This window comes from Trachurus japonicus, chromosome 16 (genome assembly GCF_045865225.1).
Source record: "Trachurus japonicus isolate A0001 chromosome 16, Traja_1.0".
NCBI lineage: Eukaryota > Metazoa > Chordata > Actinopteri > Carangiformes > Carangidae > Trachurus > Trachurus japonicus.
In genome coordinates, this window is record NC_140922.1 from 21,390,108 (window position 1) to 21,416,651 (window position 26,544).

The following is a 26,544-nucleotide window of genomic DNA, read 5'->3' on the forward strand; positions in this document are numbered from 1 at the left end:
CCCTCAGAATGATGTAATGAATGTCATTTTATCTTTTTTAGGCAAACTTAGTTTTCCATCCACCTAGTTCTTCTTTTTTTCTCATAAATGACATGTATCATTCTATCTCTTAAATTGCCCATCCATTTGTTTCACTGTCTTACTTGTGCTCTGTTTTTTGTATCCTCTTGTTTTTCAGAACGTCGAGGACCATGTGGCCTTTGTAATCACTGTGCCCACGGCACTGGCTATCTTCCTGGCAGTGTTTGTACTTGTCTGCATTGAGTCCATCTTCAAGAAGCTTCTACGTGTTTTCTCTCTGGTCATCTGGGCGTGCTTGGTTGCCATGGGCTACCTTTTTATGTTTTCTGGTGGAATCGTCTGTCCATGGGATCAGGTAGGACAAATGTATTTTGTGGTGAATTTATTTGCTCTGACAAACATGTGGAACATTGAGTTTTATTTGATGTGTTTCTCTTGTATTATGGTTAACTGTAAGATAAATTTAGTAGCTCAAGAAAAAGCCAATACAACATTTTAAGTTAACTTCATTAGTAACATTTCTGTGATTACCACAAGAAAACAGCATGAAACACCTCAAGGGAATTTTAAATTTTTTTCCAGAAAACGCCCAGTTGGACACAAGTATGAACTGATTAGATTTTTGTTGTTAAAAGGCCCAGTGACTTCAGTCACTTGTTTCTATTTAATACTTTTTTTTATTTAACCTTTATTTATCAAGGAAGGATCCATTGAGATTTAACAATCTCTTTTCCAAGGATGTCCTGGTCAGGAAGAGCAGCATTACAAAACATTTGAAAGCTAAGAGTCACAGGTGCAACTGGTGACTAATAGTTCAGAGAGAGATTGTTTAAAGCCAGAAAGAGGGATTACAGATCCCATCCTCATCCTGACTTGCAGGTCATTCCAAGACCAAGGCCCAAAGGAGAGGGTCCTCAGCCCTAACTCTGTCCTCATTAAGGGAACCTTAAATCGCAACCAGCTATTATTATTATTGTTATATAATACTTAAACACATGCAGCTCTGCAGACCAAATGTGACTTTTTGTTGTGATGAGAGAGCGTGGACTTTATTTAAATGACATGGATGAATGAGAGAGAAGACTGAGGGATTCGGTTGGTTTCGAAAAATCTCCTTAAGCTTTTATTTAATCTCTTGTGATTTCTGCCCTACATTCTAAAACTGACTGTCTTTTAAGTTTTGTATAGACACACGATTGAGTGCTGCCTGACATTTCGTGTCGTTTTCCCTTTATGCCTTTACTCGGTATAAGTAGATGAGAGTAAAGTGCGTTCATTGCATTAAGCAAATAAATAACAAAATTGAGTAAACACTCTTTATATTTAGTAAACATATGTTAATAAATCACTTGACATGAACTTGAACTACTTGTTATCACCAATTTACCTCCTGCTAGAATTGAAGGTTTACAACTTCACACAGTCATCCTAAATGCACAAATGCAGTAACATAAAGTAGTATTGATTTGAGGATCCACTAACAGATCATGAATATTGATTATGATGTATACTGCATTGATATATATTGTATATTGATTACAAAGTGCAGACAGCTGCTGTAAGGAAAGCCTGGTAGATGTAAATCAGCTTCTGAAAATCAATACATTATTTTTGTCCATGCATTTCTCAAGCTTCTTGGGGCACCAGTGTAGGTTGATAATGTCCCATGAGGTCCTCTCAATACCATGCTGCAGCATATGAGTCAGAATGCATAAAAATGCCTTTGACTTACCAGTTTGACCATTAAGTTTTTATGGACTGTTTTTGCAAGTGGTAGCATTACACACAGGGGAAATTTGATTATATTTTTCAGTAAACTGTATTAGAAATTACCTATTACATGTAGTCATAGTTAACGTATGAACACATTCAACAATTTCAGGTGCTGTACACATGGTAGCTGTATTGCATATGTATTGAACCAATAGCAACATTAGATCTGCAGTTAAATGTGGCAAGACGAACAAACAGCAGTTTCATAGCTACAGACTTATGCATCCTTCAGTCTGGCTCATTGAAAATCTCATAGTACATTAGATCTTCATCATGTAAAAGCTATACTCATTTGACAGTGCTTGGCAAGAAACATGTCTGTAAGAACAAGTCTGTCAAAAAGAGGTAGCTAAAGCTGCCCTGATTCATACATTATCTTATCATTTCCATTCGTCTGCGTACTGGAAATTTCAGGCAATTGTGCCATTATTGCTCTCTGACTGCTGCATCTTAGCCATGTTATACAGTATTAACACTTATCTAAAGGGACAGTATTGTTGACTGGCATGGTGTTATAGGGGCTTGCTGCCATATTATAAATCCTGAAATGACTCATTAACCCTTGTTCCACCTTAGTACGTTCAGTATACTTTTATTTAATTTACTCCCAGGGAGACCAGAGAGGCTCTCCAGATAGGAGTGCCATAATGTAAGTCACATTTCTTTATGCCTCCAGTTATGAAAAGCTTTAAATAATATATTGTGTGTGTGTGTGTGTGTTTATATATATATATATATATATATATGTTTTGCCAACAACTTGGTGCATGTGAAATCAGTAATAGCATTTTATTAGTCTGAATGTGGATTTTCTACACTGATGACTACACTAAAAGGAATAGTTTCTCATATCTCAGGCTTTGAGGGCATGTTATGATCACACTTTCAAGTGATTAAAAATGTTTTTGTCTTTTAGTTGTTTATCTTTTTTTTGTTGCTAGGTTAATCTAACAGAGTTACACAGTCATTTCTGCTCTCAGTCAGTTACCATTGGCTGGCCATGTAGAGTTGCTGGAGATATCCCTTTTTGTAACTAAGAAACTAAATTATTTGAACTCACAAAATACAATTCTCAACCAATGAGGTTGACACATTTGTGTCTGCTCTCAATATATTGATTCATATTTAAAGAACAAAGCTAATTATGAGCCAGTTCTTATAAGCTATGATTTTTAAATTTTTTTTAAACAAAGTGAAGTAAGTGATATTTAAAGGTACATTGTGTAGGAATTACTCCCATCTAGCGTTGTGGTTGTATATCACAAGCAACTCAATCATATTTTTCATGCTGCATTCACGTGAAATTGGGCAGACGGCAGACGGACGACAGCCGCTGCACGTAACGGCATACAGTGGTACATTGTCTCACTTGCGTTGTCTTTTCCCGTGGCAAATTCGTTGAAGACTCTGAGCATGCACGTGATTAGTGCACAAAGAGCAGTACGCATAGAGGAGGGACAGATGGCAGTTTGACACATCATGATCCAATCATCTTGAACGTAGCATTCAAGATGATTGGATGGAGTTTTTCCAGGCTTGTTTGTTCCACAGGTGACTGACTTTTTTCATTTCTGTGAAAAGGTATTAAATTACTTGGTTGCAATCGGGGTGTGAAGAGGATTCCAAGTAATTTAGTAAAAAGAATAAGATCCCCAACCCTACCTTTAAAAAATTACAATAGTAATGTTGATAATTGAAAATTTATCCAGACAAAATCATCAAATTAATTATGCCCTACAAGAGTTGTAGGAGTTTATAGTTTACTAAGAGTTTCAACAGAATTATATTCAAAAACAGTGTTTGAGGTCGGTCTGAAGTAGGATTTGATGGTATGTCCTCTATATTGTGTAAGTGCCTCTACTCGTAACCCTCGACTTGGAGCATGCTGAGTATTTGCTTTTGTTGTAGAAAATTCAGCAGTTCAGACCCAAAGTATGCTGTGGTGTGGTGAATTTAATAGTAATCCGGAAAACGGTGAGCCTACTGACACAGAGCGCGTCTGCGACAATAGACTGACCCAGAATGAAGGGCAAGGGGACAGATATACAGTTACAAGGAAGGGGGGGTACATAGGGTTACAAGGGAAACAAAGGCATTTGCATGTCAAGGTCCTGATGGAATTAGCATGAGACATACAACTTAATTATCAAGAGTAAGAAGGAAAGGTAATTGTATCAGAGAAACAAAGACCTAGACAAGAAGGTGTGTTGAGTGAATGAATCAGAGACATTCATGAGGTTTTGATCTACACTGAATAAGAATTTTCTTCCACAATCCATCCTTTTTTTTTTTTTAAAGAAAAAAATAAAATCAGAAGGTTAGAGAAATTATCAAAGAGAGAAAAATCTAACATACAGTAAAATGACGCAATCCAAATGAAATTTAAGTAATGAGCATACCAATTGTGTCCATGAGGTAAAAACAAAAAATACAAAGTAAATTTAGTAAAACAGTTTGTAAACATGTTTAAATTTTAGTAGTATTAGAAATAATTGAGAAGATATAAGTAAAATTACCAAGAATGAAATACAGGAAAAGGGAATTTAAAGTGTGATCATTAGAGATCACAGTGTAAAAGTTTAAACTAAACCAATTTTAATAATACACCATCTAGACATCTTCAAAATCTATTCTAATATTGCACAAGAAGTTAGGATCCTCTTCCTCATTTGGAGGATCTTGAGAAGGTGTAGATAACATGATGTTAGTGGTGTTTCTAGATATGGAGTAACAGAGAATACATTTCACACAATGTATTATGAGACCAATAAAACAAACAAATCCAAAAGCAAGGAGCATACTTTCAAGAATTAGGTAACCCACTGATCCTAATTCGTTTCTAAGCCAACCAAAAAGACCCGGGGTATCTGGGTGATGAAGTTGATTTGCAATATTGTTGATATGGTTAGTTATCACTTGTAGGGTAGTATTGTTATCAGGTATGAAAACACAACACTCTGTTCCAATAATGGCGCAAGTTCCACCCTGTGATGCTAGAAGATAGTCCAGTGCGGCACGATTTTGTAAAGTCATAATTCTAATGGCAGTTACTTCCTGTGAAAGTAGTGACAAACCCTTGGCAGTGGTGTTGGCAAGATCTTCAACAGCATGAGAAAGATCTCTTATCTGGTCGAGAGCGGACATGACACCATAGTTTGGAATAAGGGCACCAAAAAATCTTGTCCAAGTGGACTGCGTGTGTATACAAGTCTCTTTTAACAATCTGGACCTCAGGTGGTTTTGGGAGTACTCTCATAGCTGGAATCACATGGCCCAGACCACATGTTCCAGACCAGTTCTTTGGTAGATACTCAAAAGCTTTTGTGCCACAAATCCAATAAATCCCTTTTGGAAGTGGCATAGAGCATTTTCCAAGCATGTCTGCAAATTGTCCATATTCACCTGAAGATCCTGTTGAAGAGTGTTCTGTCGGTAGGTTGTGCACCGTCTTACACTTTGAAGTTCCGAGGTTGAACTGGTACAGTCATTGGTCTCCCTGTAATGATTTCATGAGGTGTGAGTTTGTGTTTTCTGATAGGAGAGGACCTCATTGACATGAGGGCCAGAGGCAAAAGTGTTGTCCATTTCAGTCCCGTTTCAGCACACAGTTTGGCTAATTTGTTCTTCAGGATGCCATTGTGTCTTTCAACCAACCCTGAGGATTGTGGATGATATGGACAGTGTAGTCTTTGTTTAATTCCCAATGTTTGATAGAGTTCAGTCATTATTTGTCCTGTGAAATGACTTCCTCTGTCGGAGTTGATGTTTTGTGGAATCCCAAACCGTGGAACAATGTCTTTCAGTAAACATTTCGCCACAGACGTAGAGTCAGCCTTCTTGCAAGGCCAGGCTTCAGGCCAGTTGGAGAACATGTCAATGCATACAAGAACATATTCAGGATGCCATTGTGTCTTTCAACCAACCCTGAGGATTGTGGATGATATGGACAGTGTAGTCTTTGTTTAATTCCCAATGTTTGATAGAGTTCAGTCATTATTTGTCCTGTGAAATGACTTCCTCTGTCGGAGTTGATGTTTTGTGGAATCCCAAACCGTGGAACAATGTCTTTCAGTAAACATTTCGCCACAGACGTAGAGTCAGCCTTCTTGCAAGGCCAGGCTTCAGGCCAGTTGGAGAACATGTCAATGCATACAAGAACATATTCATATCCCTCACATTTTGGCATGTGGATAAAGTCAATTTGTAGGGCTTCGAAAGGGTCCCGGGGTGGTGGATGTGTTGACATTTCCACTCGCGTTGTCTTCCCTGGGTTATGCTGTTGACATATTAGACAATTTTCACAATAGTCTTTTGCATAGGATGTAAATCCTGGTGCATACCAGTCCTTTAACACATTTTGGCACATTGCTCCTTTGTTCACATGTGAGAAACCATGTGACATTCGGGCCAGCCATGGGTACAGAGATGTGGGTGCCACAATGCGGTCGTTGGTTCTGCATTGCTCCTCAGCTCTGTTGGTAGGTGAAGTTGTTTCAATGAGGTTCTTCGTCTTCTGGGCCATCAGGCCTGTGTTGCTCCTCAGATGTGCTGGATGGGTCTTAGGTGTGATGGAGAAGGACCTATGCATCTGGATGGTCCTTGTTGATTCCATGGAGTTCCTCTTTGTGTTGCTTTGGTTCACAGCTGGTCCCTTTGTTGGCTCCTTCCTGCAGTGACCATCTTCAGAGCTGGAAATCATGGAGTGGTGTGGACGTTGGTCGTGAAAAGGCTGATTTTCACTTGCTGCATCTGTTGTCTAAACAAAACATACACATCCAATATCCCCCCTTTTGACACATGGTTTTACCCATGTGTCACATTAGCAAAGTGGGAGTAAAATAGTGAGAGGAGAGTGAACTTAAACAGATCTAATACAAGAAAGAACCAAATCAGGTTAGTTAGTTAGTTAGTTTGTTAGTTTGTTAATGGTTATTCTTGTCGGTCCAGTCAGGAGTCAACCTGTTGGAAGATAGCAATTCAGTTATGTTCTTTTCCATCATCTGGTGGGGGGGAAAAGAGTGATAGGGTTAAAAATATTGCATCTTATGACAGTAATGTTGGACATTTCTAAAAGTACAGTGTCAAATTTTAGTCATCGTGTTGTGGAGAGGTGAACAAAGGTGTGCCAACTGGGGAGTCTTTACAGGGAACAATTACTCCTACTGCTTTAAAAGACTCAAAGACTGGCATTATGTAAATCGATAGCTTCTTGATTTTGGAGTGATCACAATAGGTTCATATGAGGCCAAACATCATAGTGACTGACAACCCACAGTGTCTTAGGGACCTCCTGTAGGGCTGAAATAGTTTTAACTTGTTTCAGACAAAAACAAACATACAAACACACAAACATGCAAACATACAAACAAACAAACCTAAAAAGTGTTTTAGGTACTACCAGCTGGATTTTCTTTGAGTGTGCACAACAGATGTTAAACTCTTAAGAATAGTTCTCAGATGTTTTCTTGCCAATTGGCTGCGCGCTTACATTGTTTTTCTTAAATGGGTCCTAATCTTTTCTCTAATTGCAAGTGTAAATGTATAGAATCAAATGGTCTGTGGTGTACATGTCAAAATTGAATTGGTGTGAGAGAGAATGATAAAGCACATCTGTGTTGTCCGGTAGATGTGTGCTCCAGTATCAACTCTCTTTCCCAACCAACCTTTTTCAAATGTCTCATCAGGTCCTGGTGACACAAGAGGTTCAATGCAGTTCCTCTGGTGTCAAAAACTGTTTTCTGGCTTCTGTAACAAGCTTGGAAAAGGCCGTTAAGGGTTGCAATTTCCATTGATATGCATACTGCAGGTCTAGGGTGTGGTGAACAAAGTAGTGTGAAAAACATTTGGCTCCAAATTAGATCAGTTTGTTTTGCTACATCTGGGGTTGAGACCAGACAAAGGCCTAATTTGCACATCAAGTATCTGCCCATCAGGTTAATGGGGCATTTGGTCCATCTGCACATTTAAGTGGGATGGTAATGGTATCTGTAACTATTTTGACCTGATGAACACAACACATAATTTTTTCTCAGTTCTTTCATAACTAGTGTCAGTGTTCAAACACAATTTGTAGCGATGTGTATAATCTATACACTTTATGGGTGTGTGAATGTGGTGCAGTACCTTTCTCAGGTTTCACAGGTTGGTCAAGCTTGTCAGCAAGGATCCATTTCCCTTCGACAAACCCCCGATCATCCTCAGTCTTTGTTTGCTTCAGTTGATGATGTTCTTGTGAGAAAGTTTTCATACCCAATGTCCAATGTCCCCAGTTTTCTGTGTCGGCCACGTCCTCTTCTTCTGCGTTCATGACTGGGTTGTCCATGTTTCCAGACTGTGTTGATGTCAGTAGAAGTCCTTACACAGAAAACCAAATTCTGTATCTTCTGGTCCAGATACTTCAGTCGTGGGCATGTTGAAGGCTGTATCTTGATTGGGATGACACAGTCTGTGTGCAATTGTAGAAGAGGGGTCTGGAGAGTTTTGTAGTTGAACAGATGCATTAGGATGAGCTGCTCCTGAATTATTATTATTATTATTATTTTTTTTTTTTTTTTTGTGTCACGTTGGAGGAGTCGGTTTCTCTTCTCTTGTTGGGTATCGTAGAGTTCTATGGTGGGCTGAGGGATGAATCGGTGGGATGTCTTCAAGGTCAGGATCCAGGCTTCAAAGCTGCCAACTGTGGAAACAAACAAAAGGAAATCTACGAGCTTGGTGCTGTAGTGTCAGTGTGAGTTACATTTTTCTTTCTTTTTTTTTTTTTTCTTTTTTTTTTTTTTAAAGAAGCAATTCTTGTGTTGCTTTCGCCATCTGTAAACATTCTTTTAACATTTCATGATTTACAGACTTTTCCCTCATTTCACTTTTTGTTACCGTTCAAATATTAAATTTTTTAATTTTAGAAGTTACATTTGTGTGATCGTTTAATTTAATTTTTGTTTGCGTTGTGTTTTTTTTTTCTTTCTTCCAATTGCGTTGTGTCTTTTTTTTTTTTTTTCCAATTGAGCTACCAATTTCTTATTTTGATCAGAAAGTGAAGCCAATTGAGAGTCTGTATGGCGACGTCGACTTTCATCTCTCCAAAGTCTAAGAGAGAAGAAATGTTTATTTCTATCTCTACGAGAGCTTAACCTCTCTTTTAGGTTTTCTAATCGCGTTCGATCAAAAGTGCTATTTTGGGGAAATTTTAGAAGTCCATCATCTACAGTTATTTTAGTCCAATATTGCAACAAATTTAATGCTTTCTTTACCATAATTATCACGCATGTACTTTACAGGACCACTCAAATCTCTCTCTAACCCTCTACTTAAACAACTTCCCATTTTCTATTATGTTGGATCTCCCAAGGTAAAATTACATCAAATTTTCCATAAATATTCACGTCTCAATTCTCTCAGTAAATTTACACATTTCAATACCTTCAACCATGTTACATTTCCCAGTTCTTTCAACAATCTTACTTATTAATAGTAGAAAGCAAAATAAAACAAAACAAGACAAAATGACACAAAAGGAAATCTGGGGTTCTACTAAGGGTTGTTAACATAAAATATATACAAGGCCCATTTTATTTTCCGTTGCAGCTGCACTTCGGCCCCCCTTTTTTTTTGTCTTTCTTTTTTAATTTTCTTGGCCGGAATTAGTCTTTCTTTCCCAGGAATAGTTTGACCACTAAAAGAATCATCGATTTTAGGGCTAGAAGAACAAGCAATCTCAAACTCTGTGTTGTGGGGAATGAAATTCGAGTTTTCCTAAGTATTCACAAGTACTTAGACACATAGCATGCATTTTTATGAGTATTCCCGTCCCTGGAATGCTTTACCGATAGGAGAGCAAGTCAAATTCTAAAGGCTAGAAAAACAATGTAACCTCAAAACCTGGTGTGGGGTTATGAAGTCCTAGTATTTCTATACATTCACGAGAGAAAGCATCGACTCATTTAAGAGGGAGTACCCACTACTCAGCCTCCGGGGAGTACCCACTACTCAACCCTTTAAACCATGGATAAATTCTTTCAATTTTTTTTTTTTAATCAATCAAACCTTGGGGAGTAACCTCTACTCCATATTTCACAAAAGCTTTAACCCCTCTTTTCACCACCACACAGCAGACTTACATACAATCGGATGGCGTCAACTTCTTTGGGACTCCAACTTCACAGGCCATCAGACCACACAGCGACCACAATTGGGTTTTTAAAAGGCTCCCTTACCTCTAGTTAATTTGGGTTCTCAAGTCACTGGTGGATCCTCTGGTCTGGAAGAAGGAGTCTCCTTGGAAGTGTGTTGCCATCCGGGTCACGGCACCATTTGTTGTAGAAAATTCAGCAGTTCAGACCCAAAGTATGCTGTGGTGTGGTGAATTTAATAGTAATCCGGAAAACGGTGAGCCTACTGACACAGAGCGCGTCTGCGACAATAGACTGACCCAGAATGAAGGGCAAGGGGACAGATATACAGTTACAAGGAAGGGGGGGTACATAGGGTTACAAGGGAAACAAAGGCATTTGCATGTCAAGGTCCTGATGGAATTAGCATGAGACATACAACTTAATTATCAAGAGTAAGAAGGAAAGGTAATTGTATCAGAGAAACAAAGACCTAGACAAGAAGGTGTGTTGAGTGAATGAATCAGAGACATTCATGAGGTTTTGATCTACACTGAATAAGAATTTTCTTCCACACTTATCAGCCAATTATATTAATAACCATGTCTTAGAATCTGTGGCCACCCTGGTGTTGCTAAGTGGATGGTTGCTTGAGAAAAGAAATGAAGGGAGGCAAAGTAAAAGTCTGAGTTAATTAAATGCGCTCTGTTCTGTAGTGAGGAGCTCCAGCAATGAGAAGTCAGGAATGAAACAAGCGAGGGCTTCATGCCCTCCCACCGCCTCACCTGTCATGTATAGCTCTAAGCTCATTACGGGTGATTGCTTTCTGTCCCACGTCTTTCATACAATGTTGCTGTTGATGAAAATGTTTCCTGCAATAGTACCAAGGGGAAAAGACAGACAGCAGTGATAATGGAATGACTTGTAAGGCTAAATGGAAAACTTTGTGGCAATGTGGATAAGTAAAATGAAAGATGGAGAAGAAATGGAGACAGAAGATGAATTGATTGATAAGATCTTTGGATCTCTGTATCTTTTATTTCTTTTATGTTGATAGTACTGATGGAAAAAACATACAACATGCTTTGTGGTAGGTCATGAGACAGAAGTGGATGGTACAAAATAAATATGTTTCATTAAATGAACATCCCATTACCATTATCCATTTTGCAAGGGCACACACAGCTTCTCTTGTGATGCTTTTGGTTTTGACTGCGCACCAACGCTGAAGTGGCACAGCAAATTTTAATGTCAGAAACAGAATTTGGTTAAATAATCAAGAGATCATAAAAATCTATGTTGAGATTCCCATCAAGGACTTTTTCAAATTAGCTACACTCAGCTCCCAACGTTGTTTTTAGGGTGTGAGATGAAGAGCAGGCATGGATACAAAGCAAAAGAAAATGAATTGAGGAAATGTGCTGAGGTTCTTAAAAACTGTTGAAAAGCCTCATCTTTCATTTATGATGGTGGTTTGTGATGCAGGATGTAATAATCATGTTTCTCCTACAGCAGATTTATGTATTTGTTGTTTTTGTAGATGAGAGATTGGTCTATTCTATAAGGTCTACATTGGATATTTATTTGAAATATTCTACACCCATAGACTATACCATATACAGTTCTTTTCTACTACCATTCATTTTTGTCTATAACCCACCAGTCAGTATCATTTGTATTACTGTTCTTCTGTCAGGTGTCAACATATGTTTTTGATGACCGATGTACAATCTTTTAAAATCTCCAGCATCTTTTAATTAGCTTTCATTGTATGTGTCATATATTTTTTTTCACAAGAAAATTCTTGTATGTATTCTTGTCTGTCTTGTTTTTGTTACAGCCATGTTAAATTTGCTGTGATAATGACCCCTGGCTATTACTGGTTAGGAAAACCATCTAATTTAGTACCAATTAGCACACAAGGTATCTTTAAAAAAAAACATGTTGGACACATGGTTGACCTAAAATGACAACAAAATGCACCAAAAGTAGGTAATAAGCTTTTTATATCATTAAAAATATGCTGATCATAGTAATGGACCAAATGGGACCAAGTATAACATTCCCTTGGCTTTAAGTAGGTCGTAGGACAGTGCTATGCATTGTGATGTGGAGGCTCAGTACTGTCACTGCTTTAATACGTTGTCTTTAAATGTTCCCTTTTATCTCCTAAACCTATCTTCAAAATACTCATGTGCATTCTTTATAGCTTCTAACAGGACACATTTTCTGTTGTTATTCACGATTGCCAGAACAACTGTAGTTGTTTTTACATGGAAGCTATTGCTATACTTGGATAAAAAACAGTAACCAAGGGGGTGGGGCTTATGCAAAGGGTCAATTGTAATTGAAAATATTTTACAATGATTTGGAGAAATCCAATGGAAAACTAGTGATTTCTTACCGTATGTTTTTTTTTAAACTCTTGTGGCATGAAGCAGCTTCCCCACATAGAGCTGATAGACAGCTGTCAAAATAAACATATTATTTGTGTTGACAACCTCAAAGAGAGACAATAAGAGAACAAGAGGTATCGTAGTTACAGAGCAAACTCCACTGTGTGAGCACAGTACACTGTCAGATAAAAGAAATAGCATAGAGGCTCAGAATTTTCCCTCTGCTGTGTTGTCTCACTATAACCACTCTGCTAAAGTTGGTTTGTATACAGTATACTTTCCTTTTTCAAACCTGAAATCAAATGGATGCTTATCTTCTCCCCACAAAGCCCTCTCTCTTTGCGGACGGCAAGGAGAAGGGCTTATCTGTGTGGACCAGTCTCTACCTCTCACTGAAAGATGTCTGGACCCTCCCCCCTCCTCCTCCCTTCCTTCTCTCTGTCTCTCTTGATTCCCTCACTGTCTCTCGTCACACACATGCACAGGCACTCACACACACTCCTTTGTGAGTACACAGCCAGCCTCATTAGCCTTTCAGGCAGAGGTGGGGAAAAGAGTCGGGGATGAAGGAAAAGGCCTGCCAGTCTAAAATAGGAAAAAGGGTAAATGGCAAAAGTAGGACAGAGCCTACTGATAGAAAAAATACAAGGGTGATAAGAGAGGGAAGCAGAAAGAGACGAGGAGAGATACAGGATAACATTTATAAAGGATGAATCCTTTTCTTAAAGCAGGTTGACTCCTGGAAAATGGAGGGAAAATATGTAATTTTTCAGCTAAACATTGTTCTTTATCTCAGGGATCAAAGACAACCTGCCCAACTAATTGTAGAAATTACAAACTGAGCAATTTCTTATCTACTTCATTTAATTCCAGTCTCGGCTATAAACCTGTCTTTTTACTTTGATTTAGTCTCCCATTAAATCCTAAAAAAAAGGTAGAGATGCTCTTTTCATCTCATTGTACAGGCTGACACTCACAGTACATGCTCACATACACACAGACTCTACATTGTAAATCTAGCCTATAAACTAATCTTTGTCACAGACTGTAGACTAAAAGCCTGATGTAATCGGACACTCCATCTATATAATTTGTTTTGTAAACCCCCCTTAGTGTCATTATCAAGAAATTGATTCATGGACAGAGGCAGAGTTGAATGTACCTTGATGGACCACAAAAAGCCTTGTCCACTTAATTGTCAGGCGGAGGGTCCTTATGAGCTTGCATTAACCACAATGACGGAAGCCCCTAACTGTTTTTATTACAGTGTCAAGTATTAAGTATGTACTGTCAGATAACTAAGCAGGTGTCTCTTCCCCAGCAGCCTCTCCATTATCCTTGATACAGTTTCATGATTGAGTTAGCAGCATTGGATTTCAGAGCAGTCATTTAGAAAAAAGGCTTTTGGACTGTAAGCATATTATGTTACCTTGCTAGATGATATTTACCAGCAATTAGCATCTTGTGTGCTAAGTTGTATGTCCATCCTTTGTTATCCCTCTGAAGGTTGTAGAATGGCTGTGACCTGTTAGTTTTGTTTTAATTTGAAACTTAAATCTCTTTATTTCTAAATTTTAGATGTATTTTGCTCTAGAACAAATATATTTATATCTAGACTGTTCTTATTGTAGGGATTTGACCAGATTTGCTGCTCCTTTATTTTTGCTACACTCTAAAAACACTGACACCAGTGAAGAAAGGAAGTTCTACTCGAATCAGGATCACTGCAGCCACTGTAGTCTCTTTCTCTCACCATCTGTATGATTCTGTTTTCACCATCTCTCAGCTCTGCTGACAAAACAAAAACCTATCTTACGTACCAGGAGAGAGACCTGGTTGGCACTCCCAAAACCCCCCACTAAAACTCCTACCGAAACCGTTACAATATGACACGCCACTCCACCGCTGTGCTTAGTCTTGTCGTTTTACCAGATAAAAGTAAAAAGAAAAAAGTAAAACATTTCCAGTTGTAAAACGTTTTACAATTGGATTCCTACCACGTTTGCCTACTTTCCTATTCCTCAGCCTCTTCTCAGTTCCACTCTTGTTCTCAGTATTAGTGAGCTATGACATGAGAATAAAATAAGACTACACCATGGCCCGACCAAGCTTTAATTGGGCACACAGAGATTGGAATCACTTGTTTCCTGGGTTGCGGTTATGCAACTGGTATTCTTCAGAAACCAGCATGAAGAAACAAGAGACCAAACGAATCAAACTGTATGGTATATTGCCTATTTTCTTTACTGAGAGTTCAAACCCCTCAAGTCCTCAACTTATTATGTTTCATATAAAGGTGCAAGCACCAGTTTAATGCCGTTTTTGTTGGACTAAAATCTGTGCACCACCTTTGCTTTTAAAAAACGATTGTTTCTGGATGCTCAAAATAATATTTTCTGTCATAGCCTACGGAATAGCAGCTTAAATAGAAGGGGAAATAGAAATGCCAGACTGCAGGTCTATAACGATGAAATCCACTGATTACGATAATGAGGCAGCTGTTGCAAAGATTGGGCTGAGGGTCTGCACAGTTTGGGGGTTATACTAGTTGTGCTGTGAGTAAGGAGAGAAACTGGTGGCACAGTGTCAACACGGGAAATGAGACAAATCAATACAGTCTAGTTATATATTCAAGAAGCAGGATACTGTGTACTGGCTTCTCATGATGTGCCTTTTTCCATGGTCAGGGGAAATCAGAGGTTACTGATCTTGACAAGTGGTGGGCTTGAATGATTATAGAAGGTCTCATCAATGCTGCTGTTCCACAGACAACAAAGGCAGAAACCTGGCGATGAAATAAGCTACTATTGGTGGTAGCTAAATTCTTTTCTCTTACAGGGACTTTTTTCTGTTTCTCCTCGGCTCTATGTTAACTAAGCTCTGTTGTCCATGAGTTATAATAGGTAACTGACTCTGAGCCTTGGATACTTAACAAGCTTGAGGATTTTACATTTATCCTCGTGAGTGCCACAAAGACTTAATTCAATTCAAAAGGCATGCAGTGAAGGCATATTTATGTGCGTGTGTTTTTGGGGTTTTTTTGGGTGGTAATTGCTTAACTGTATCAGTCATGCAGTATAAATACTGCAATCTATTGCACTTTTGTGTAAAACTGTTTTCTGGATTTGCAGGATTTGAAAAGGCAAAAAAACATGGTCACTCGAGGGTGTTGCTATTGTTCTGCACAGTGTTTATGAATATTTCATATATATTTCTTCATTATGTTGAGTATATAAAAAAAAGCCACTGATACTGTACTTCTGCACCTTAGTTTTAGATATTGACTGATATAATGGAAAGGTCACAGGAATCCTGCTGCTGGCAGAAGGTCTTATTTTTTAATAAGCGATTTGACTTTGTCACTGTTTACTTTTATTCCATAAATGTGCAGCTGATATGCGATGCAAAGTGTGTGATGCTACATGTTGCTACACGCTCAGTGGACGCACACTTCATCCTGCGCAATAGCGCAGTTGGCACCGGTTTGGAGCTGTGAGAGACGGCTGGTGCATCTGTAAGAATATAACCTGCCTAATATATAACTTCATTGATACAACCAGCCTCCTCCTCCTGTGGTTGCTGTAGTTATGTGTATTTTTATTTTTTCCATTTCATATTGAACTATTTGGGCTTTACTTTTTAAATGGTTCTTTAAACCAAGGATACTTAATTCACTATATCTGTTACTTACCTCCACAACTTTGATTTACCTGTCCCAGTCACACCACTACTAACAGAAGAGAATTAAATATTTTTTCTGGACTTCACTTCACCCAAAATGACTTTGATCCACGATCTCTCTTTTTTTTCTCTCTCTCTCTCCCTCTTTCCTCGTTTGCGTCATGGCTGCAGGTGAACAGGATGCACCTACCTCCTTATATGGTGGTCAGGATCTCCTTATATGGCTATTCATGGGCGGAGATATGCTAATAGCTGATCACCGGGGGCGTGCTGTTAATTTACGTTGGGTGGGCATTCATGATCTTACACACGTGCTTACAATCAAATCTGAGTTTCCCGCACCGTTCATGAATCTGGAGTAGAGTTTTAGTAGCGTGGACTTTTATGTGCAAATCTACACACAGATTTACTAATGTTTCATGAATGAGAAAAAAAAGATCACAAAATTATCCAACTGAATATGATGATACCTAACATTTATTGAAAGAGATATTTGTTCTGATATATTCCAATTACTGGGTAAAGATTGTAGCTGCTTCGGTGGCAGACAAGCAGGGGATTGTGGTTGGAGTGATATGTTATCAATATATCAAGATATTACTTGCCTTTAATGGAAAGCACAGTCGAGAGAGTGAGACAGGAAATAGGGAAGCAGAGAGGGGGGGAATGACATGCAGGAAAGGGCCGCTCGTTGCGGGATTCGAGTACTGTAGCCTCAACACCAACTGAGCTAAACACCGCCCCAGTGTTCATCATTTCAATGCAACAAAATAAATTACAGTTTGAAAAACAAATAACTCGTAATTGCTAGTTGTTTCAGAAGTTCTTATGAGAATAAATCAGGTGATTCTTTGCTTTTTAATTTCCTTTTTTAAGCATTTTTTTTTCTGGTACATTGATGCTTTTTCTTGATTTCAGCTCCCAGTCTGCTTTTCTATTGATCACATTATCATACAGCAAAAGCTGAATTTCATCCGAACACTCACTTTATACCATGATCTACGGTCTAATTGCTAGTGATTATCTGTACTTGAAAAACATTGATATGTTGTAATGATTATTACTATGTATGGTCTTTCTAAAATACGTATTATAAATTCTTTATAATTCCTCGGAAAGAGCTAGTTATAACCTAAAACATGTTCTTTATGTTCAACCTGTAATATTGCACTAATACTGCAGGGTATTAAAATGTACTAAAGTACATGCAGAGTAGCTGCATACAAATACTAAAATATAATGGCTGTCTTTATTTTAACATGGTAACTGTTGCTTAGCTGAGAAGATGATCTTGATTAGGCTCTGTAAATATTTCCCTACATTTTTATGGAGTGAAGTCTGCAAATGCCAAAGATTATTACTCATTTGAGCAGAATTTTAATTCAGACACAAATAAAGCATTGTCTCTAAGGTAGACCTTTGATACTATGCATGTGTATTTTTGCAGCCATTTATGTTCACTAGTTAGCTGCTAAGAAAGTATACACACATAGAACTGTATGTTAGTCACCCAAGCCTACACAGAGAAATGACTGTTTTTCTCATTTTCAGTCACCACCCCTCCTCTTGCTCTGTTGCCTTCCTTTCCTGTTTCCATCTCACTGCCCCCCACACACTAACCCTGCTTTCCCACTGGCCCTGCAAATAACTCAAGAAAGGTTAACTGGCACCTGGCTGCAGAACAGAACAGTGGCCTCTTTCTGTCCATGCACAACAGCAGATGAGCTGCTCTAACCCTGCAGCGGGAGGCCTAATAAAGAAGTGTGTGTGTGTGTGTGTGTGTGTGAACCTATTTGTATGTGTGTGGCCCTCGGGTAAAAAGGGAAGCACTACACATGCTTCTCTAAGGTGTAGGGATCGAAGTGTGATAGACGACACGACAGTCCCCATTTCTGCTTCTGTGAAATCAGGAGAATTTTGTGATGGGATTATCATTCAGTGCTTAACAGTATATGCTCAGTGTCAGCATTATGTCCTCTTCTCCCCTTTCCCTCTGTCATTGAGTCTCTCAATACTAAATGCCTTTAAAAAAAGGGCTGGAGTTTGTTATGTAGACGCTGTGTATAAAGTTCAAGCAGTGTTTGTGTTATTCAGACTTACAGGGTCATGGTTTTCTCTCCCCACAGTGACTGTGTCAACACATATTTCTATCTCTGTATTTTCTTTTTCTTTTGCATCTATCACTCTCATCGTCTTTGACGTTCTCTCCGCAGGTGTCATTCTTCCTGTTCATTGTGTTTGTGGTCTACACTATGCTGCCGTTCTCCATGCGGGACGCTATCATCGCCAGTGCCCTGACCTCAGCCTCGCACACCATTGTGCTGAGTGTCTGCCTGTCCACCACAGCTGATCACATGGAACCAGTAGTGTGGCAGGTAAGATGATCAATAATATTGTGGTTGACAATTGGCTTGACCACATCAGCAGCAGCAGCCCTACAGTGTAATTTTCAAATATCACTGACAGGTTTTCTGTTGTATTGATTTCGGGTTTGTGTGTATTATTTTAGCATCGTTGCTGTATTTTCAGTGTAGTTACTGTATTTGTTGTAGCTTTCTACGGCACTTCCTTTTCTTTGCAGCATATTCCTGTTTTTGTATTTGTTTTATATTATTGTATGCATTTTTTTATTGGAATTGGCAGAATGTTTCTCCAAGTGGAGCAGTCACATTTGTATAAGAGAACAAACACAGAATTTCACAAATTCACAAAATGTAGGCCTACACTCATCTGTGTACCTCAACTCAGCACAATTCATTTGTTAATTAATCATGATTTACAATGTGTTAATTATGTGACTATTGTATAATTCAGTGGAACAGCAGCTGTACAAGGACTCGATGTAAAGGAAAAGTTCAAGGCTTGTGGAAATTCACGGATTTACTTTCTTGCTAAGAGTAAAAGAGGAGGAGAAATACCGCTGAGATGAAGCTGTTTTATACTCTGCAGCCTTACATTCTACCTTTGTGATGCTTTGTAGTGAATATAACCACAGTTCTGTGTTTTGTTGTTTGATTTGGTATATCATCCAGATGGAAACTTAATGAAATTGTTTCCCTCTCCAGACATGTGTCTGTTTTCCCAACCTGCTAGAATAAGCATTTTTGGTCATTCTAACCATACAGTATGTATTTTTAGCAAACAAACAAATGTGACCTTTAAACTAAAATTAATTAAGAATAGCAGGTGAGCGATAGAAATCCTAATGTGCTTTTTTTTAATATATACTTTACTAAAAGGTCATCCACTATCCAGCAGTTTTGCTGTATCAATGTGAAATGTTCAGGCAGTTGGCATATGCAAAGAAAGGCAAAGAAATAACAGTATCAGGAAACAAATTATCTTGGTAAAGAAATTTATTAATTTGAGTTTATTCAAATCTGATCCTAAAAGTCAGTGATTGCTAATTCACCCAGGGCTACTTCCAGCTAATGCATAAAGGAAACATTAATTTAATAAGCATGTCACAAAAACGATGCCTCACTGATATCCATATATTTCAGAGACCAGGAAGTAATTTAGCGTTATTAATTTAGTTGAACCTCAAAGGGCAATGTGAGCATACCAAAAGATTTAATAACTTTAACTTACCATGTCTTCATTTCAATGAGTTTCTACAGGGAATTTGCCCTACTCAACACATTTTCTATACAAACAGTATTAATGTTTGTCAGCTGCATTCCTTGATTGCCGTGACACTCATTTGTGTCAGCACAAGAAAGAATTGATTACAAATGGTCATGCATCTTTATGGTACAATTTGTATCATACAATATGACTACCACTCGAGGAGTCTTTTCAAGCCCCACTCAAGGATTTATTGATTGTTCAGCAGTCCAGCTTGTTTTTTTAAAACATTTTTTATTGATCTTACCATTAAAACAACCATACATTTGTTTGCAGCATATATTGAAAATAAAAGTGTTCACAAAGAAATAGGGTAGCTTCATCATTCAAGTGAAAACAGTTGTCATAGTTACCCAGTCCCCCCTCTCCCAAACCTTCCCAACCATCCCCACCCGTCACCTTAGAGTCTAAACCTTCACAAGAATGAGCAGTCCATCTTTTTGAAAAACTACTTGATGTTCAAGCTCCTCCAAACACATTGATAATAATAACCATTCTATATAAATAAAGCGAATGGGCTAGTTATAATCAGACGATATAGGTCCTTCATAAGAAAAATCAAAACAATCTACCTAAATATAGTGGGCATGTCCAACCGATGTCTATCCTAGTTTTCAAGTTCTGTTTCTCTGCATCTCTGTGTCGCCTCATTTAAACATTTGCAGACATTTTTAATTGAGCCTGAACTTTGCTGTGGTGGTACTGCTATACGATTTCCAGTAACGTCTTCTCTATCGTGCCAATGTAGCAAGGGCCAACTGGGATCTGGGCAGCCCGGGGCTGTATCCTACATGGTCACTATCTGCCAGCTCCTCTCATGCATCAGCCCAGTTTTCCTCACAGCACAGTCCCAGTAGGAGTGCTTCTAAAGAGAATCCCTTGTAGAAATAGTGGATATCATTATACGATAAGAATATTGGTTGAAAGTATTTCCTAGCAAAACAAAAGATTCTTGGATCTGCTGTGAGTAATGTAACGCATAATGGAATTAAACACTTGATACATTTAATACATAAAAAAACATACAGTTTAATTTGAATGGACCAAAATTCAGTCTGATGTAGCAAAAACAAGGAAGAAACTTCCCAGAACTTCCTTCTATACAGGATTAAGGTATAACAATGAAATAACTCAGACTCATTTTATTTTTGCACCTGGCAGTAACTTACCGTACATCACTGTGTTCTGTATTCACATTCATGTACTGTACATTCAGTGTGCCATGGAAACGACACCCTGAGTAGCTTGTTCCTCTTTCAGAGGAATATTGGCTCCAACCTGATCCTTACTCACTTCAGTACCTGTACTAGTAGGGTGCTGGTTCTCATTATACAGCGGCACTGGCCTACAGCAGCTGGGGGGATCAAATGAAAGGCATGTCGAGGCTTTTGATAGATCTAGGTAGATCACAGGACTTGGAGTCAGATTTTTTTATGTGACCATTCAAAATCTGCTACCACATATTATTAATCATTATCACTAAATTTCAATAGTGTGCCAATTTAATTTGGTTTAAGAGGCGTGACTCTGAAACCACAACCATGGCTCTCAAGTCTTCAGATTTGTAACATTTACAATAAGCAACAGCATGTAAGACCGTGTTGCTGCATGCATACACACATTATTACTAATAATGAGGACCATTGTTGTACCATTTCCTTTATCCTTTTATCAGTTCCTAACAATATTGGTGGCTACATTAATGCTGCGTTCACATGGAGTCCGGTAAACGGCAGACGGTAAATGGCAAATGCCGCTGGACGGAACGGTAAAAACAAACAAACTGTCGGATGGCACGGCAAGACGCTTCACCATGTTGCTATGGCAACGTCAACATACTCGTACTCACACGTCACGTTCGGTTGAGTTTACCGTCGCGGCAGACGGCAAAAGTTAAAATATTTGAACTCAGAACGGCATTGCCGTTGCCGTCCACGGTATTTTTTGCCGTGCTCCCCCAAGTTTTACCATCGTCCTCTCGTCCGGCATGCTGTCTGCTGTTTACCGGACTCCATGTGAACGCAGCATAAGTCATACTAAAAAAAAGTGTTCCATATCTATATTCCAATTTACAAAAATTCTGCCAAAGTTAATTAAAATTACAGGCACTTTTAGACAGTTTTTTTTTCATATTGCTGAGTCCTTTACTTTACATGTATGTTTGTGTTTGAGCAAAAAAGTGAATGCATGCATGCATTTTTCTCTGACTGTGTTTCACTTGCAATATGCCAGTCTCAGCCCAATCCTTTGTGTTGGGACAGGCTGTCAAAGCAAGTCTGATTTTAAGGTGAGGCTAGAAATGACGTAACAGGATTTAGAAATTCTCTGCTGTCTTTGAAATGGTTGCTGTTGTTTAGAGGCACTAACATCTTGAACTGTAACAAAAGACCAGTTGGTTTTGTGTTTGTACTTTGAAATTTTCTACAAACTGCTACAACTTTGATCTACACATGTTCTGCATTTATCCCACAACTGTTTTAGTAATGAGTCATTTCCTAGCGTTTCACATCTGAAGATTGAATTTATAACAGACAAATTTGCCTTTTAGCTATGCCAATGGCATCAAAAAAATGTTGTCTTTGTTTGCTCAGCCAAAAAAAGGACAGCAGCAAAAAATGTGTTACCTTTCGACAGAGCCAGGCAAGCTGTTTCTGCTTGCGTCTATTCTCATAATAAGCTAAGGTAACCCACTGCCTTTTCCATATTTACCATACAAATGAGTATTATTAATATTTTTTATCTGATTCTCAATGAGAAAGAAATCAAATAACCCAATCAGACTATTCCTCTAAAAGCACAGATGTGCCTACATAGAGGTACATTCACTGGCACACACACATGCATATTCAATATGCATATAATAATGGTGTGTTGGTTTTAATATACTCTAATTTCAGATTTAAGTATTCCAGTCTGTCCTCTCATGGGTAAATGCCAGCCATTATTAATGATGATTACATTATGTTTGCAAATATGCATTGTTCCAAGTGCACATAAACTGGTCCGTTGGTAGTAAGTGAGAAGGAACCATGCTGACATATCCACTTTGTCCAGTCCATTAAGCTTAACAATGTTGGCTCATTGGAGTCTTGTTCAACTAGTTCATTTATTGAAAATCTTCAGTCTTTTGTATTACCGTAATTGCCGAGTGCTACATCATCAAAAATCCATGACAGTACTGACACCCTGTTTAAACTATATATGATGTACAGTATGTCACAAAGACTGTCAGTAGCTGTAGCAATGGTACAGTCATTATTTGGGGAAGTAGGGCTGTATTTGAATCCAACCTTATCTGACTTAAGTCGTTTTCACATAGGATGCAGTGAGCTCAGACTGCGCACAACTTAGCATTCATTGTGTATGAAAGAGCGCACCAGGGTCCTGATGCACTGAACCCCGCAGCGCGCATGGAAAACACCACGTCCTATGTGAAAAGGGCTTCAGTCTTTGACTTTCTCCAACTTTGACTTACATCAGTTTCTCATTTCTTTTAGCTTGAAGCAATTGGAGACCACAGGTTTTTATTTTGTCAGCCAGAGTCAGGTGTATAAGTTTCATCCACACTTTCTATTTGAGGGTGGTACTATGTATTTTTTTGTTGACAACATGATAGTGTCTCTTAATAATATATGTTCCTACAATACTGTATGTTCAAAATAGGGCTGTCAGAGTTAACGCGTTAATCGCGATGAGATTAATTTAAAAAATTAACGAGATTAAATTTTTTAATCGCGGTTAATCGCGGCCCATTTTGTCCTCTGTCTGCTGGACTGGAGGACTGGAGTGTGGGACCTCCAGTCCAGTAGGTGGCGGTAAGGCACCTTAAGTTGGTTGCTACACAAATATACACAGTCTAACATATATCCACAGCTCCATCCATTGATTTTTTGACGGCTTCGTTGTCAACAAATGCACATGGCCATGTATTGATTTTTTGACGGCTTCTGTTGTCAACAAATGCACGTGGCCAGGCAGAGGTGTAGCAAGGTAAAGGGCAATTTCCACTGGATGCAATTCGTTTCAATTCTGTGTGAGTTTCATGCATCATGTGTTATGATTAGGTAGGCCTACTAGGTCTGGTCTAAAAGTTGTTTGTCTAGAGATTATAACACTTTGGAGTGTTGAAAGTCCAAAGCGCCATATATAATATTTTTAATAGAGATTAATCGCGAGTTAACTATGGAAAAAATGCGATTAATCGCGATTAGAAAAATTAATCGTTTGACAGCCCTAGTTCAAAAGTATTGTCCTGATACTCATTTATACCTGCAATTTCTGTTTATGCATTATGTCTGTGTATTTACTGCAATAGGTAATTAAGGCAAAACTCACCTCTATGCTGATCTTAGATTTGTCTTGTTCTACTATTGGCTGTATGATAATAGCCTGTATAGAGCTTTGCTGTCTGATTAAGATAATCCCAGAATTCAGCAGCAGCATGCCTCAAAGCACTCTAGAGGCCATCCTCACCTGAACCTGCTGTTATCTCTAATTGTGTATCAGTGAGGTGCAGATGTTTTGCACAGCCAACTGACCTTTGCAATGGTCTGGATTGCTGTCAGTGTCTTGTTTAACAGATGTCAGCTACCAGAGAAGCACACAGGTTTAACTGTATGTAATTGAGAGAAAAACTTGACATAGAATGCACAGTGTATTTTCTTTGTTCTGCTGGTGTAGTTTGATAACCCACTGGCTTAGGGTTTAGTTTGAACATGTGAAAATAGATTTGTTATCCATTCATCCATTGGGAAGAGCAAGAGGAGCCAATCCCAGCTGACATAGGGTGAGGGTGGAGTACACTGTGGAAAGGTTGTCAGTCTACCACCGGCTTGACATATAGAGACAAACAACCTCACACACTCACACCCACAGGCAATTAAAATCGCCAATTAAGGTGATGTGTACATCTTTGGACTGTGAGAACAAGCCAGAGTACCCATAGGAAACCCTGTAACGTGTAAATTCCTCACAGAAAGAAAGGTCCTACCTTCTTGCTGTGAAGCCACAATGCTAACCACTGCACCACCCATAGAGCTCTCTTTTCTTTTTGCAGTATTTTTTAAAATTTAATTGGAAAAAAAAATCACTTCCAACCGGAAAATGCATTGATGCATAATTTACATGTACATGTCACCTACAGTAGGCATTGAATAGTGCCAAAATGAAAAAGGAGCACTCAAAGCTTGATGTTGGTCATCTGGTGCTTCCATATTTAATTGGCAGGCTTATAGAGGATGCATTGGTAGCTGTAGCTGAATGGGTTTTCAAATTATCATGGATTTTAAAATATTGTATTCAATATATCATCAGCTACTGAAAATCATTTTATGAAGCCTACAAAGGCTCTGTTTCATATTGTTGTGTCTGCTTTCTATCATTCGGTGTACTCGCCTGAACTCCGTGCTTTGAACACTACTCTGCAACACAAGTCCAGACTGTTTTATTTATTATCTATTGAAAACAGCTCTGAATAAGGCCAGGCACACAAATGCAATACCTTTTAATTTGGAAAATAATTGAAAATTGGAAAATAATAACTTGGTTTGTGTCTCTTCTTTCATTGTTGTTTCATTGCAGATATGCTAAGAAGGGATGAAAGATTCACTGGACAGAAAAAGAGCCATCTGTCCAAAATTATGTGAATAAATATGAACATTAACCCATCCAACAGACCACACTCATATATGGCCACTCCACATGGCATGCACAAATGTTACATACTAACCTGCTCTCCTGGAGACATTTAGATTAAACTTACTACTTACCAGTGGTGTAGTAGTTATCTGCTCTAATTTCAATATCAAAGACACACAAAACACTGCTTGGGCTGGTGTGATGCCAGAGGTTAGCTGTATAGTCCTTACTAATCATAGTTTGGCGTTGACATGATTGTAGCTTCATCTGGTTTGTTAATCCATCTTTTTTTTCATCAAAGGGTACAGTAGATGTTTACAGCAGTAATTTTACTTTTAGTTTTTTTCATCCATTGAAATACTGCTTAACACATTTGGAGCATCGCATGTGTAAATCTGAACCTCCTCTGTAATTATCATCTCTGGATTATTATTGGAGAGTGAGACATTTTTGGTATTGCATACTCACGCTTCTGGTTATATAACAATTGAACGGTCTTGCTAAGTAGCAATCGTCTTGTTAATCAAAAGAGAGCAGCAGGAATTATTGGGTCTTTACTTCCGAAAGAGAGACAGTGTTGGCACTGATGCTGCCCACAGAAGGGGAAATTTGTTTTTAACCTTATACATTGTGAGATCGCTTGCCCATTGACGTCAATGGGAAGGTGGGCTCAGACTTTTGGACCCACTGTATTGGCAGGTCATCAGTTGGAGGTACTTGATTTATAGAGATACATGAATCACCGTATAACCCTAGAATAGAGAAGTTCATCTTATTCTACAATGTAAAAAGAAAGAGTCACTCATGCAGAGTCTGATAAAAAAATCCCTTTATTCAATTCTTAACTTTTAATTTCTTTGCCTGAATCCAATTCTAATCACAGCCTTTGTGACCTGACATGTAAATGATGTGGACAGTTTTATGCTTTTATGTGTTTTGCTCTGACTGTTATTACTGAAATAGAATGTTTGGTCTTCATGAAGAAGGTCATAAGGGTTATTCTCTTGGTGCTATAATGTAAATCAGTGGGGCACATTAGCATTTAAAAAAGAGAGAAAGCAAATTGCCAATGGTCAGTGTGACAGTAAGGTCACCATTATGCTGGAGAGACTGACTGCAAGTGAACAGGAAATTGGTGAGAATGGGACAAGGCAGGCAAATGAGAGAAAAGTAATAGGAGTGTTCATGAAAGAGTGTGAGCATGAAGGAGAAGGGGAAATATTCTTATTTAAAACGAGATGGGAGAGAACCATTAAATTGTCCATTTGCTTTAAATTGCAAAATATTGAGCTCAAATTTATAAG

The 26,544-nt window shown here is 38.4% G+C and overlaps 1 protein-coding gene across 2 annotated transcripts in view; it reads left to right on the forward strand.

The window, feature by feature from the left end:
* Positions 1–26,544, forward strand: part of adcy2a (adenylate cyclase 2a) — a 59,279-nt gene that overhangs the window by 4,492 nt on the left and 28,243 nt on the right. For both annotated transcript variants that reach the window (XR_015037872.1, XM_085802515.1), the window contains exons 2-3: positions 179–376; positions 18,190–18,351. Coding sequence is in view for 1 of the 2 variants with exons in the window: in XM_085802515.1 (XP_085658641.1) it covers positions 179–376; positions 18,190–18,351 (360 nt within the window). In the remaining variant the exon portion in view is untranslated. The remainder of the gene's footprint in view (positions 1–178; positions 377–18,189; positions 18,352–26,544) is intronic.